Source organism: Mobula birostris, chromosome 7, assembly GCF_030028105.1.
Source record: "Mobula birostris isolate sMobBir1 chromosome 7, sMobBir1.hap1, whole genome shotgun sequence".
NCBI lineage: Eukaryota > Metazoa > Chordata > Chondrichthyes > Myliobatiformes > Myliobatidae > Mobula > Mobula birostris.
In genome coordinates, this window is record NC_092376.1 from 52,991,686 (window position 1) to 53,008,646 (window position 16,961).

The 16,961-nt window shown below is 37.2% G+C and overlaps 1 protein-coding gene across 8 annotated transcripts in view; it reads right to left on the reverse strand.

The window, feature by feature from the left end:
- Positions 1 to 16,961, reverse strand: part of dync2h1 (dynein cytoplasmic 2 heavy chain 1) — a 474,884-nt gene that overhangs the window by 119,400 nt on the left and 338,523 nt on the right. For all 8 annotated transcript variants that reach the window (XM_072263133.1, XM_072263132.1, XM_072263135.1 and 5 more), the window contains 4 exons: positions 15,444 to 15,599; positions 14,407 to 14,482; positions 10,192 to 10,403; positions 3,032 to 3,136 (listed from right to left, as the gene is read on the reverse strand). In XM_072263133.1, coding sequence (XP_072119234.1) covers positions 3,032 to 3,136; positions 10,192 to 10,403; positions 14,407 to 14,482; positions 15,444 to 15,599 — 549 coding nt within the window. The remainder of the gene's footprint in view (positions 1 to 3,031; positions 3,137 to 10,191; positions 10,404 to 14,406; positions 14,483 to 15,443; positions 15,600 to 16,961) is intronic.

Here is a 16,961-nt window from a genome sequence, read left to right on the forward strand (position 1 = left end):
TAATAAATCAGCTATGATGGAATGGTGGAGCCATCCTGATGGGCCAAATGGCTCAATTCTGATCCTATGTCTCATGGTCTCACCATTGTTCAAAATAACTACCCCGATTTGGTTCTCCCCGAGTCTCCATCAATCCAAAAATCCTATATGCTTTAAATAAAATCCCTTTCAAAATGCACAGCCACATTCAAAGTTTGTTTCAATATAGATTTCCAATGCTCTCTGTCCCTATGCACCTTTTGAAAACATACCATTTGGAATATAGAAAGTTTATTTCATTTTTGTAGATTCTTTACTTTCTGAATGGGAAGGATATTTAGAAGAATTTAAAATGGAAGTTTTTACAATGACAAGACTGGTAATGCCATCTAAAAAATGGTTTGAGAATAAGGCTTTTTATTGTTCATGTAAGTAACTCATTTCTTTCACTCTGGCCCATCCACCACACAAGCCGGCTGCTAGGCACCAGACTGGCTTGTATGCTCCAAATGCATGGCACTGAGGTGCTCAATGCCATCCTGTACGCACTTTCTCCACAATTACCAATTATGAATAAGAGGTTAGCTGAAATTAGCTCTTTGGGAAGCTTTGTGTACATTCTTAAATCAATTCACTGTCATGCATGTCATTTTCTCCTAAGTTACAGCTCATATAGAATGTCTATTTTCGGAATCCAGTGTCAGGTATGTAGACTATGTAGCTGATTGATAAAAGTAACATTGCCTCATTGTCACAGACATCAGCCAGGAAGAACAGAGAAGCGCTGTATAAGTTGCAGGAGGATACACTTTCCTTTCTTCCAACCACTTTACATGTTCACTTTATATATTTTTCAAAGTAATTTAATAAACGTGCAAAGTAATTCATGTTAACAATGACCTAGTTTGCAATTAGAATAAAACATTTTATCAGCATGTATAGTTGTAATGTATGGATGAAATTCACATCATAAAAAATTAAATCATAAGTTATTTCATTGATTCTCCTATCAGTCACTTCCTCCTCCATCTGTGGAATAGCTTTCAGATGGTCCATTAGATTCAACTGCCACGCCAACAGCCATAAAAACAGACTGAAAGTACATCACTTTGATGCTGGGGAACTGGCTGGGGAATGATGACTGAGATTTTCCCCCATCAGTTTGTATGCAAGTTTCCTTCATTCCAATCACTTGAAGAAATTATTCTGCTTATTTTGAAAGCAATTGATGTATTTTCTATTTACTACTCTCTTTAAAGACAAGTTCTGATTCTGCGTAACTGGCATTTGTTTGCAATGTCATTCTGATTTCCCTGAATCCAACTCATCAACTGTTGCTGTGTTGTCAATACTCCTTCTCTATTCCCACTTCAATTTATCAAATTAAATTAATAATGATATTGATTAATGAAAATAATAAATCACTATTGTTTTAACATAGTTTCTGTAATTCAGTGTCCAAGAACTACAAATAAAACCTCACTGCTATCTATGAATTTAACATTACATCTTTACTTTGCATTCCATGCCGACACACAAAACGTAAGATTTTACTTCCCTTCTTTTGACAGAATCCAATCATATTGCCACATTAAGTAGCAATATTGTCACATTTCAGCTTCTTCAATCTTTCAAAAATCTTTAGAGATACATCACAGAATAAGCCATCCTGGCCCAACTGCCTCGGAACCCAACTATCAAGTTCAAGTGTATTTGCCTCTAACTGTGTGACTGTGTGTATATATATATACACACCACCAAACAAAAAAAGCATTCATCCAGACCACGGTGCACCCACAATCCATATATCACCAAAATATTACACTATAAGTTAATAAAATATAATTCAAAATGCATGTAATAAAGCATGGTATAGGTAAAATAAACAGCTTGCTGTCCTAGTGACACCTCGGAGGTGTCAGGGTATTCATTCGGCTGACAGCCTGAGGGAAGAAGCTGTTACTCACTATAATTGAAGCAACGCTCTCTGGCTATGTAAGAATGGTGCTAATGTATAATTAAATGCTATAATAGTGGGAGGGGTTTCAGAGTGTTTTTCCTGTGTGTCAGAGGGGCTGGTAAAAAATACGACTTGGGGGGCATTTTTTTTGTGTATTAGTTTCGGTTAGTACCAATGGTACATAGCTGAATGTAAAGTTTCCTTATGCATATCAATTCAGCTCATGAATGCCTAGATCTGGGGATGCTTGTAATAAAGCAAAATCCTCACTCTTGCTGTCTGAAAGAAATGGAGATTGAGTCTTTATTCTTCGAGAATGGAGTTTGAATCACCTCCTTAATGCGGCAGTGAGCAGTAAACTCTACCAGAACTGAAGGTCCATTAACCTTACCAGAATTTAAATGATCTATCCAAGACATACTGACCTCTTTCTCTTAGGGAGGAAAGACTTCACAGAGAACATTAAAATTATGAAGGAGCTTGATGAAGCAGAAATAGAAGAATTAGATTCATCATTGGTGAATCCACCAGGGGAAAAGATACTAGGGTCATCATGAATAGATCTATAAATAATTTAGGAGGAAGTCCATGATGTAATTATTGTTATAATTATGGCAAGAAAGGTTTTTCTCAGAATGTATCTGCTTGTCTGTTTTGTAAATTTGCAACATCACAGTGGATTGCAATGAATCAACAATAAATTTAGTTGAGGCATTTGTGGATGTGGAGCATGAAGCTTCTCAAAACTAGGGATGATGAAGGTTGAAGATGGAGGGGTGGGAAAGAATTTGAGCAAGGACATATTTGGTTCACCGATGACTTTTAGCTGTGATAAGATGGAGAAGGCATGCATATAATAATAGACTGGTAGAGAAAGAAGAATCGAGACAGTTCAGATCTGGCACCATTTGGTATAACTAACCACAATATTGAAGTCAGCTGTTCAGTGACTTGCCAAGAGGTGCATCACAGCATCCACCTCTTTTTGTGTCCCTACTTCCAAAATACTAAGTATTTTCATGAACACATGGACAGCAGCTGAAATTCATAACCATTATTTCATAAGTTGATACAAAAATTTGAGACATTTACCTGGTTGCTGAAAATACGTTGTGACGACCGTTCTACATTGGCAGGTAGACCAAAATATGCAGGCTTGTCATCTTCTGGTAAATGGCTGATAACAGCACGGTATTCCTATAACCAACAAAAACATGGATATTACTGCCTTAATGGCCCATAAGTTTTCAATCTGGGCCCATACCCAACTTTGGTCCCAAGGAATGTCCTACTCCCAGCATTGTCAGCTGTAAAATCTATGAGTCATTTAATGTTTTAAATATTCCAATATTTCAGAAATTTAACATGTATTAAAAATTGAAAAGATCATTATTTCTTTTTATAAAAGTAAACTAACTTTTAGCAAAAAGGGGGAAAAAAAACAAAATTAGTTCTAACTGGTCATAAAGCACTAGGGTAAAACAAAATAATCTTAAAATAACACAATTTATCTTCCCTTTTGCTTTATATTCACAAACAAGCCATACCCATGAATGGGATCTACCCTAGCTCCAACAGGGCATTGGAGCCAAGAGGTGATTTCCCAGTGTGAAATCCATTGCAAAACTATCAGTAAGAACAGTACTTCAATGATTACAGATGGTTGCCATCATATTTTTCAAATAGATTGTAACTTTGCAGTACAAGCACAGAACTAGAATCAATGCACCATAGCAAACATTCTGTCTGGGCGTATAACGGCTTGCTATGTTAACTGCTCTGCACACGACTGATGTAAACTGCAAAGAGTTGTTATCGCAGTTTAGCACATCACAGGAAACAGCCTCCTCTCTATGGATTCTGTCTACTTTCTCACTGTCTCAGTAAAAGAGCCAGTATAATCAAAGACCCCAACAATCTCAGATATTCTCTCTTCTCCTCTCTCCCATCAGGTAGAAGATACAGAAGCCTGAAAGCATGTATAAACAGGCTCAGGGACAGCTTCAATCTCACTATTATGCACTGTTTGCCTCTCAATCTCCCTTGTTATGATCTTGCACTTTATCATTTACCTGCACTACACTTTCTTTTGATAGCTTTTATACTTTATTATTATTGTTATTGTTTTACCTTATTCAAGCTCAATGCACAGTGAAATGATGTGATCTGTATAAACAGTCTGCAAGATAAGCTTTTCACTGATCTTGGTACATGTAACAATTATAAACCAACAACAATATCAATTGTAAATTCACCAACCATTACAGAAACCAAGCAAGAATATGGGCAGAAATAAGTCATTAAAAGCTGCCAGATATTCATAAAATTGCAACAATAATCATGCATTATATAAATAGCAGACCATCATAATGCCAAATTAGTGCAGTTACTACCAAATTCCCCACTTCCTGTTCTAAACTAGAATTGTACGTTGAATTTATACCACAGTAAAGACCATTTGTACCATTATAACTGTGCATCCTCTCTTAAAAAACTCATTTAACTTCAATTTTCCTTTCTCTTCCTATAGCTTTTTAATACACAAACACATGAATTAAAAACAGAAGTAGGCCACTCGGCCCTTACGCACATTCTACCATTTAATAACATCTTGACAGATCGGACTATGACCTGAAGTCCACAATATTGTCTACCCGCAGTAATGTGTCACACTCTGGTTACCGAGAATCTATCTCTACCACAAACACATTCGAAGACTGCTTTTATCACAACTACTCAGGAGAAAACAAAAAACCCTCATCTCTAAATTAAATAGCAAGTCTTAATCTTTAAACAATGACGGCTAGTTGTTGATGTTTCTCCAAGAGGAAATTCCCTCTCCATATCCATCCTCAAAAAATCATTCAGGATCTTCTGTTTCAATTCAGTCCCCTCTCATTTCCCAAAACTCCAACAGGTACAAACTTAGCCTGTGAACCTGAGAAATCAATCCCAAGTTTTATTCTATTAATCTTCTGAACTGCTTAATACTTAATTAAATAATGAGACTGATACTCTGCATAGTGCTGGTCCACATGTGGTCTCACCAATGACCTTCAGAGTAGGAGCATAGCCATTTTAAATTCAAAGTTGAAGAAAAATTTATACATACTTTGAGAATACTGTATGTCACCATAGACTACCTTGAGATTCACCTTATAAATAAATGATAATATTCTTTAAGCTTCCCAAATTATCTGCAGTACCTTCATACTAGCCTTCTACACCAGTCTGTCTTCCTTTCAGAGCTCTGCAGTCTCTTACCATTTAGATGTGTTTTTTTATATAAATTTCCAGCCAAAACAGATAATTCCATATTTTTGTATATTATACTCCAGTCGCCCAACCTTTATACTTTTGAAGCACTTTCATGTCCTTTGCATAACTTACTTTCTTACCTATCTTTGTATCATCAGCAGATTTAGCAAACACACTTTTGGTCCCTTTATTCAAATCATTTTTGATAAATTTTAAGTTATGGCCACAGCCGAGCCAAATTTTCATCCATGCTGCATCAGTACCTTTTGCAAGATTTCAACTGAAACTTTGAAAGTTTCTTTCCACCCGCTGAGTTTCTCCAGCACACTGTTGTTGCATTGGATTCCAGCAGTCGCTTGTGTCTCAACTCCTTATCTATAGAAGCTCTTGCTCAAACTGAACATTTTCATCCATTTCTATTTTAAAACCTGCTGCGTTTTAATTTCTTTTTCAACTGGAGGCACAGTAGCCTAGCGGTTAGCGTTAAGTTTTATAACGCCAACAATCGGAAGATCAGCGTTCCATTCTTGCCTGTAAGGAATTTGTATTGGTCCTCTGTGACTACTTGGGCTTTCTCCAGGTGTTTTGGTTTCCTCCCACATTCTAAACATGTACAGGTTAGGGTTGGTAAATTATGGCATGTTGTGCCAGATAAATGGCGACACTTGCAGGCTGCTCCAGCACATCTTCAGACTGCGTTGGAAATTGACACAAATAATGCAATTCATTGTATGCTCTGATTTACATATGACAAACAAAGGTAATCTTTATTTGTATTCTTAGTTCGAGTAGATTTACATATCAAACCACTACTTACATGGGAATATTTTGATAAGAAATTCTCTTAATATTCCAGTCATAAAAGAATTGTAATTTCAAGGCGCAAGGATAGCTTCTACTCTTTTATTATGTCTTTTGAATGATTTCCTAGGAAGATAAAATGGACTCTTGACCTCATAATCTACCTTGGTATGATCTTGCACCTTAATGTTTACCTTCACTGCATTTTCTCCGTAGCTGTTACATTTTAGTCTGCACTGTTATTGTTACAAATGAGCTTCTTAATGATTTACCTTCTACAAGACCTTGATATTATCCAAATGCTAATTTGTAGTGCCCAAAATTTGGCAAAATACAAACATTTGTACTTTAATCGCATCGATGTATCCTTATGTAGTTAACAATTGGTTAAATTATACGTGACCTAGGCTATGTCTGCCAGCCTCAGCCCCCATCCTGCACCATACACAACTGGTACAGCTTTGTTAACATTTTGCACTCCCATGAGTTTAAGTATATTGGCAGCCCTGTTCTCACAGCTGTCTCCTAAGGTGATCATCTTTGGGCAGGGTCTTAGCCCTTGGTGACAGATTCAGGAGGCCTCAGGAGTGTCCTAAGAGCCTTTTGACAGCTCAACGTTTAAAAGGTATACATATAAATAATTAAAAATAACACATTTATCTTTGTTAAACTAATTTTAAAGAAGTATTAACACTAATTAAAACAAAAAAGCATACCTTTTCCACCCCCCTCCCAATGTATGGGGCTGCACTAAGTATGCCACCCAAGCTTAGGGACCAAGTACAAAATATGCCCTGTCCCACATCTCAGTATGACTATGCTCTACCCTGGACTCAACTACATTATTATCAAGGGTAACCTGTATTTATATGTTGCAAAGCACATAACATAATTTTAAATAGAAGCTGGAGAAAATTACTGGCTCTTGGTGCCTGCTCCACCTTCACATATGTTCATGAATGTTCCTTCAGCACTATTTTCTTGTATCAATCCTATATTCCTCAATTTTCTTAATATCTATCTCTGTCTTGAATAGTCTCAGCAACTCAGCCACTTTTTGTATAAATTCTTCATTACACACAGCCTTTCGAACTGCACCTTGTAAAGCATGAAAATGCCCGACGCTGGCCTGTCAGGTCTGAGTCGACGTCATCATCATCATCTTCACTATTCCTTTCTTTCTTTTCTTTTCAAATCTTTTTATTGTTATATTATACAAAAGAAATAACATGAGTACATTGAAGTAACAACATTTACAATGTCTCAAAAAAGACATTATCTTAAAGATTGAAAAAAAAATTGTGATAACAATAAAAACCTGCTAAGCAGAAAAAGTGAGAAAAAAAAAAGAACCCATTAGGTGTACAACTCCTAATACAAAAAGCTTCTAAAAATAAACATCAAATCACCAGCAAGAAAAGAAAATATACCAAAAAATTTACAATTAGATCATAGAAAAAATCTATCAATTAGCTCAAATGATAAAAACGAGCAAATGAGCCCCATCTTTTCTCAAAATCAAATAAAGATTCAAAGGTCCGACTTCTAATTTTCTCCAAACTAAGACACAGCATCACTTGAGAGAACCATTGTGACAAAGTGGGAGCTGATGTATCCTTCCACTTCAACAAGATGGCCCTCCTAGCTATCAATGTAACAAATGCAGTAACATGTTGGTCAGACACAGAAATACCATGAATATTTTGAGGAATTATTCCAAAAAGCACAGTTAATTTATCATCTTCATTATTCTATTGAGCAGTCCATACAAAATCCATCGAAATTCCCTCAACTACCATATTACTGACCATAAATTAGGCAGAGACGATCAACCCATCAACTCTGTGCTGTGATATGAGCTTGGTCATTGATTGCACTGTTAGAAAAGAATAGTTTTCATCAGCATGAAGTTAATTAAACTGAATTCTGGAGAATTTAATGCTATTTTTTTTTGCAAGGACGTGTTACCACCATGGTATTTTCAGTAGATAGTAAAATGTATAACCAGGAGCAAAATGTTACAAAAGCCATCTATTTTTTAGTGGCTCAAGATATCATCAAGACAGTAAAGTCATCTGCCGCCCCAGGACCAAGAGATTGTGGAAAATAATGACGAAGATTTGGACCCAAAGCTCTATCCCACAAGCTGGAAAATGGATGAAGACTGCTTTGTTCCCAAGGAAGAAGATTCCTCTACAAACATCCACTGTAGGACAATCTCCTCCTTATCATGGAGTGCAAGATATTGTTCCGGCTGTTTGCGAGAAGGTTGACCTCTTACTTAATGGAGAACCACTATATCAACACATCCATCCAGAAAGGTGGCATCCCAGGCTTTTCTGGGTGCCTTGAACACACCTCAACAATCAGCTAATTGATCCATGAGGCCAGGCAAAAGAAAGACAACCTAACAGTCATCTGGTTAGACCTAGCCAATGCCTATGAATCAAATCCACATGTCCTCATCTAAGATAGCCTGGACCACTACCATATCCCACCAGTAACATGAGACATGATCACCAGCCTCCTAGGAGGTTCCAAGCCACATTTCACTTCAGCCCACTTTATAACCAGGTGGCAAGACCTCCACAAAGGGATTCCAACCGGCTGTACCATCTCCCCCATCTTGTTTGTCATGAGTATGAACCTCCTCATATCAGCAGCAGTAGACATAACCTAAGGCCCAGCGTTGGAGCCTGGCATCTGACAACCTGCAATACGGGGATTCATGGATGACATTACAGTAACCACTGTAACCCATGTCCAAGCAAGATGGGTATTGGAAACCTGGACAACATAGCCACCTGGGCTAGGATGACCTCCAAGGCCAGTAAGTCCAGATGCATGGTGATCAAAAGGGCAAGGTTACTAGCAAGTTCAGTCTTCAAGTACAGGGAGAAGTTGTTCCATCCATAGAGGACAACTCAGTAAAGAGTCTTGGAATGTGGTTTAAGGCAGCAATGATGGACAGTGCCAACATCACCGACACTGTAAAGCAGACTGAAAACTGGCTGAAGAAAATCGACAAAACTGGACTCCCTGGTAAACTTAAGACATGGGTGTACCAACATAGTCTTCTACCAAGGCTGCTCTGGCTTTTTATGGTGTACAAGTTCCCCAGGACCACTGTGTGGAAGGCATCGAGAAGCAAGTCAACAGGCACCTGTGCAGGTGGCCAGGGATCCTCCGCTAGTTTTTCTTTAGTGGGGCTTGACATAAGATCAGGCCAGCTCCAGCTCCCGTTGTTATCGGAAGTGGAGAAATTCAAGGTGGCAAAGTATAGCAGGGGTCTCCAAGCTTTTTTGCACTGCAGACCGGTTTAATATTGATGATATTCTTGAGGACCGGCCGCAACGGGGTTGGGGTGGGGGGGGTGTTCAAGTTCAACAGTGTGTGGCAGGGAATGAGGAAAGATGCAGCTGACTCATATCGTTTCTTCACGGCCCGGTAGTACATCTTTGCAGCCCGGTGGTTGGGGACCACTGAGGTATAGGGCTGTGTTAACAAATAATAAATCAAGTGTGAGTCACAAGACCGGATCGAAAGTGGGCCGCCAACTTGGCCACAGACCAGGCAGTGAGCTCCCCACAACTGAGAGACATCATTGGCAAGTTCATCATTACAGGTATTGAACTGGTGAAGTTTATGACCATAATACTGACATCATGACACTGAACAAGTTATATGACAACATGATTAGTACTGTTTAAAATAATAGACATTGAACTACCGTATATCAATTATTAGGAGTGACAGATCTGCATAAAAAGGAGGCAATTCTCCGGAGACATGGAAGTGACACTAAGCTCAAGTTGTGCAACAAACTGAAAGAAAATACAGTTATATTATAATGATCTGTATCAAATACAATTCAAACAAATTGCAACATTAATTGCAATCATTGCCTTAAGTCAAAACCAATGGTCAATCATATTTGAACACTGTGATAAGTACGATTTCCCACTGTGACATTCAAGTTCACTGCATCATACCATTAAAGTTTGGGTGCATGTTTTATATTAAGTGATCTCTCCTTAATTATACAGCTGTCTAAAGTTTGTTATTATAGAAATTCATCAATGACAAATAATGCCATCCTCAGTGAAGCTGTAAAAATTAAATTAAAATGTCATTTCCTGCCAGATGGAGACTTTACATTGTTTGCATATACTTACATTATTAATATCACCTACCATAACGTTGCAGGACTTAGGCACAGTGATTGATGATGGAAATGATGCTACATTTTTGGTCCTGGATTGTGATCCACCAATTGCTTTGGGGTTGAAAAATTGTTCTAGATATGAATTCAGAACCCGTAGATCAAATATATTATCGATGCGTCCACCGTAGATGGCGTTTTTCAACAGACCATGAACAAACTCCCACTGAACATCCTTTGTTTCTAAGATCATTAAAAAAAATCAAAATCAATTTGCTGAAAAAATAACTACTTTTCTTTCTTTTAACCCACCCCAAACAGTGTTTCCAGTATACTTTACTTTAATTGATGCTTCATACTCATAACACATTGTTAGCACACAAGCCAAGATTTGGGGAGGATGATATGGGGAAGAAGTTAAAATTGGGACATCAATACCTCATCCTGGTTCCATTGCCCTTCCTGCAATGTGCAATTTCATCCTGCTGTTTTCAGCAGTAACACAAGGTACATACTTGGCTTGATGGTTTGATCTCCAATTAAGCCATTAGGCTTTCACTGCATTTTCATATTAAGGATTGCACTGGGACAGTGGGGAGACCATCAATGGTTGTAATTAGACTATCCTGTTGAAAATTGAGTCAGTGAGCAAAAGAAGACCAGAGACGTAGGCATTAAATTTTTGCCTTTTGTTAAAGGGTTTGGAGTAGCAGCAGTGCACCTAGAATCCTCACAACCAAGTCCTGCTGCACTGGTCACCCACCCTCCTTTCCCTACTCCAAAGCACTGCTGGTCCAAGTTCTCAACAATAGCAGATCACTAGCAACAGTTTGCTCTCTAGTAGCATTCTGCTGCCTAAAATCTCATTCCCAATCTGTTTACCCACTTACGAGGTAAGACTTTTCACAAGGATTAGATGGACAGTTCACTAAAAATTTACGGTCTGGAAAAATCTTCCAAGTCTTACTCTGCAAAATGGGGCTGCACCAGGATAAAGAGAGTACAGTTGCTGCAACACAGCTCTGTCAACCTGGGTTTGATCTAGACCATATTTCATGTAACCATCTGAGTTTCTTTCAGGCAATCTGATTTCCTACTACAGTCCAAAGACATGCAGGTTGTCAGGTTAACTGGCCATTGTGCATTGTTCCTAGATGAGTACTAGAACTGGAGGGATTGGAGGGGAATCAGGAGAGAATAAACAGGCATTAGTGAACGCGGGTGCTTGATGACGCTGGAAGAACCTGTTTCCACGCTTTATGACTCTAAAATCCAATAACCAGTTTGATCCAATCTGAGGTAAAATTTGATAATGTTTGATAAAATTGATAATGTTTAGAATATGAGGTCTGCCATCTAATTGATCAGCAAATACAATAAAATATTATCAGAACAAATTAATCTCTCTCATAGTCATCAATATACTTATGGTTGTGATTCTTAATAGTTTTTGAAAGTTCCTGAAAATGTCAAAACTTATAAAAATAATGAATATACACTTGATAATTCACATGTTAATCCCTACTGTAGTCGAATAGCACTATTATCAATCACCCTGTAGATTAAGCATGCATGGTCAGCGATGAATAATTATGCAGTTAACAGATGGTTACCGAAAACGCTAGATAATTTGCTTTGGATGCACAGAATAATTTAAATTATCAGCATGAAAAAGAAACAAGCAATCAAATAGTATTCTGTAACTAACTTGAGAATTTGTTACTAATATTAAAGGCATTCCAGGATTGCAGACATCTCTTGGCTTATGCTAATTGAAGCAAAGAGTGTTTGCAGTTTCAATTCTGTTCATTGATAGAGTTATAGTGTTGCACAACACAGAAATAGGACCTTTGCCCATCACAGCAATCCCAACCTTTATGCCAATTACACTAAATCATTTGTTCTCAATACTTGGCATCCTTCTGCTCCATTTCTCTCAAACATAGTGATTATATCTGACTCTACCACATCTTCTCACAGTAAGTTCCAGATATCAACCACTCTTTATGTAGGAAAATTCTCCCTAAAATCCCCTTTAAAATTTCTTTCTCTCACCTAATGCCCTCCTTTTTTGATACTCATGTTATGGCAAAGTAAGATTCTAAAAACTCTTTTGTTTATGTTTCTTATGATTTTATCAGGTCACCCCTCCGCCTCCAACTCTGCTGGAAATTAAGCTCAATCTGTCTGATCTTTTGCACTAGTTAAAGTCCTAAAATCCAGGTAATATCCTGGTGATTCTTCTGCTCTGATAACTGTGCAATATTTACATGTCAGATATTTCTACAAAGCCTAGTTTTAAATGATCAAAAACAATTAAAAAAACTGAAAGAAAATGAAAAATACAGCAGCACAATAAAACTAAATATTGAGTAGAAGCAACATTTATAAGCTCATAATAAAATCAATTGCAACTAACAACATTCACATAATAATGTATTCCTATAAAACTTCTTAACAATGTTGTATGCTTTTTGTGTTTTCCAGTATTTCAGAAATATAGGTAGCTAATGCATTTGTCATTCATTTCTAAATACAGCAATCTTTGACACCAAATGCCTAAACAAAAAATAACTTAGAAGTGTTCAGTCATAATCCTGCTTAGCACCATTGCGTTCTAAGGCACTTTCAGATTTATCACCAGCATACAATTAATGGGCACATACTGATTTTTATGAGTTCATAAAGAAAGAATTAAATCTTCTTCCAAAATATCTGTTAATTATCCTGGAGTAGTAAATCAAATCTCATTGTAAATATATTTTAGAAACTTGATAGAAGTTTAAAGGCAGTTAAACTGAAATTGGGAGTCATCCAGAACCCCTCAACTTCAGATGTGCCAATTACAATAGCAAACAAATAAAACTGCAGATTGTAATTGGAAACAAAAAGAAATATGCTGGAAGAACTCAGCCAGGCAGGCAGCATCTGTGGAAAGAGAAACCAGTTAACACTGGGTCAGTGACCCTTCCTCAGAACTTTTCATAGATGTTATCTGACTCACCAAGTTCTTCAAGCATTTTTATCTTCTCTTGAAGACTAAGTTTAAATTGCAGGCAACAAGAGCATCCACCTAGGTAACAGGTTTTCTTTTAACTTTGTTCAAAGTCTAATTATGTCATCAAGTGCGAAATACTGTATGACCCTCAGCAGAGGAGAAGCAAAGGCTTCCGTTAAGGTTAACTGAATCATATTTTTAATTTATTTAATGGTGCTTTGTGCATCAGGAGAAGCAAGTGTGTTTCAGAAAGGGTAAGATGAGGGAACATAAACTAATACTCATAGAAGGATCAGCTGTGGAAAGAGTGAGCAATTTCAAGTTCCTGGCTGTCAAATATCTCTAAGGATTTAACCTGGTACCGACATATTGTTGCAACTATAAAGAAGGTAAGACAGTGGCTGTATTTCATCCGAATTTGGAGGAGATTTGGTTTGTCACCTAAAATACTTAAAAACTTCTACAGAGGTACCATCCAGAACATTCTGACTAGCTGCATCACTGTCTGGTATGGGGGAGAGGGGCTACTGAACAGGATCGAAGTAATCTGCAGAGAGTTGTAAAATTAGTCTGCTCCATCATGAATACTAGCCTCTGTAGTATCCAAAATAACTTCAAGGAGTAGTGCCTCGGAAAAGGGGTTTCCATCATCAAGGACCCCCACCACCCAGGACATGCTCTCTTCTCATTGTTACCATCAGGAAGGAGGTGCAGAAGCCTGAAGGCACACATTCAGCGATTCAGGAACAGCCTCTTCCCCTCTGCCATCTGATTTCTAAATGGACAAGGAACCCACGAAAACTATCTCACTACTTTTAAAATTTCTGTTTTTGCACTACTTATCTTAATTTGACAATATAATATACATACATATTCTTACCGTAATTCAGTATTTTTCTACATTTATCATGTATTGCATCGTACTGCTGCTGTAAAGTACACAAATTTTACAACATATGCCAGTGATATTAAACCTGATTCTGATTCTGCCACAAGGAAATCTGTAATCTCACTTTGGTATATTTCTATCCGGCTGCTTGGATAGTATAACTTTAAAGATAATCATTGTTTACATGTACAGGTATGTACGTTATTATAAATTTTTCCACAATAAACTTCTATGCAAACATTTTGAGGATTATCAACATCTGAACTAAAAACTATACAAAATTAACCATACTTTGTTAATGATTACAGAATAGTTAATGATACCAAGTAAAATATATAATTCATTAGAAATTGGCTTACCTTCAAAAAGTCTGTCAATTATTTCAAATCCAGCTCGGAGATCAGACAAGGAAAATTCATAAAATTTGGTCCACCCCTTAAAGTATATACAAATAAAGAATTATATCTTCTTATATTTTCAAAACACCCACTTGTCTGCCAGTTTGTCAGAACAAACTGTGTTATTAATTTGAGTGTTACATTGTCAGAATCTTGGTGAGAAATAGATCTACTTCATAAAATGTGATGAAATATGCATTTTGTGAAATAGACTGTAGATACCATTAAAAATAAAACAAAGCTATTTAATTGTTTATAAACCAAATCATTCTCCTTGTCAGTGTGCCTGTTAACAATATTACCAATTTGATAATTAACATATGATGCATAAAAGTTTTGAGTAGTGAATATTATTCATATTGGAGGTTCATAATTATTCAATTCTGAAAAAACATATTTCTATATTTCTATTTGCTTCTACTTTTCCTGATTATGATTTACATTTTTATAGCCTAGAAATAGCATTATACTGTTTTGTATTTGTGTTATGCAATTGAACAATTTTTTCTAGATGGAAATATGAAAATAACCATTTCAAGGTCACTTGCATTACTTCAGAAATCTGACCAGTGATGTCATGTTTAGTGCAATATCCATTTGAGACATGATGTATGATGTCATATCGAGCACATTCCTCATTTTGGAGCATTACGATGGAACTTAGTCCATGATACTTTGGGCCCTCTGTTCTCCACATTCCTTTCCATTCATGCCCCAGTCTGTCATTCCTAATCCTTTTGCTTTTTTTCCCCTTAAATGTTTCTCTTGCATCAAAATTGATGCATAAAACTATGCCACTGTAAAACTGTAGTGAAATCCTACCATTTCTGTCTCCTAAATAAATTAACAATCTCAAGATACTGGAAAATGAAGTTAAGTACATGATAAAACTGACATATTTACTTCAAATTATTTATCAGCCTTTTGTTATATTAAAGATGATTAAGGTTTAAGCTTTTGGTTTGCAATAGATGGTTCCTTGAAATTAAATAACATACCTGAGGAATGTAGTTCCTCCTCTCCTGACAAACAGCATGGAACCAGGCTAAACTGAAGAGGGATTGTGCTCTTTGTAAAACACCTTTCCTAGCAATTTGTTCTGATGTCCAGGACTCGTATGTCCTCATTAAATTCTTCTTCAAACCTGGCGGTGCCTGTTAAATGAACCAAAAAGCAATGAACAAATGCAAGCAAAAAAAATTATAAAAATCCAACCAAGCTACTTGCTCACAATTCAGCATTTTCCAAAAGTTAGGATTCTGATTCAGAAGGTGAAGGAACATGTGCCTTAAAAATAATGTTATTGATATTATCGCTGAGGCATGGTGACAAGACTAGAGCAACAAGGTTGCTGTGGAATAGAGTCAAGGGTAACCACATGCAAGAGAGAGTCATAGTTGAGGAGATCTTTGAAGATTTCCCTTCCTCCCCATTCTTGGCTTTCGGCTGAGTAGAGCTTGGGTGTTTCAGCTGGGAATATCCTTAATAGTACTGAAGAATCTACACATCCTCAAGCATCAACAAGTTGCTGAGACTGAATTTTCCATTCGCTGTCTGTTCTATTTAATGAGTTTTCTGCTGGCTTTAAGTGCCTATGTAACTGTTTTGAGTCAGAGTCAGAAAGTTATACAGCACAGAAACAGGCACTTTGTCCCACTAATCCATGGTGACCAAGATTCCTATCAAAGCTAATCCCATTCACCTGCATTTAGACTATATCCCTCAAGTATTTCTTATTCTTGCATTTGTCCAATTATCTTTAAAATGTTGCTTATGTATCTACCCCACCACACACTAGGTGGAAAAAGTTGCCTTTGAGGTTCCTATTAAACCTCTCCCCTGTAAACATAAATAAATGCTGACTAGCTTTCAATTCCCCTAGAAAAAAAATTGCATGTATTCACCCTATAATGCTCCCTCATAATTTATACACCCTGTAAGATCACCCTTCATTCATCTAGACTACAATAAAAATGTCCTAATCTGCTCAAACTCTCTCCATCCATGAAGTATTGGTAACATTTTTGTAAATCTCCTCTGTACTCTTTGCAAGTCAATGGCATCTTTCCTGTAACAAGTACGCCAAAACTGGACTCTTCCCCACTGACAATCAACGCAGAGGTACCTCAAGGACGCATGCTTAACACACTGTTCTGCTCTCTCTACACTCATGACTGTGTGGCTAGGCACAGCTCAAATGCCATCTATAACTTTGCCAATGACACAACTATTGTTGGCAGAATCTCAGATGGTGGCAAGGTGGCATACAAGAGAGAGATACAGTTGATCGGCTAGTTGAATGGTATCACAACAACCACCTTGCATTTAATGTTAGTAAGATCAAGAGATTAATTGTGGATTCCAGGAAGGGAAAGTCGAGGAAACCCACACTAGTCGTCCTTGAGGGGTCAGCAGTGCTCCTGGGTATCAACATCTCGGAAGATCTATCCTGGCCCCAAGACATTGATGCAATTCCTAAGAAGGCATGACAGCCATTTTGTCTCAATAGGTGTTTG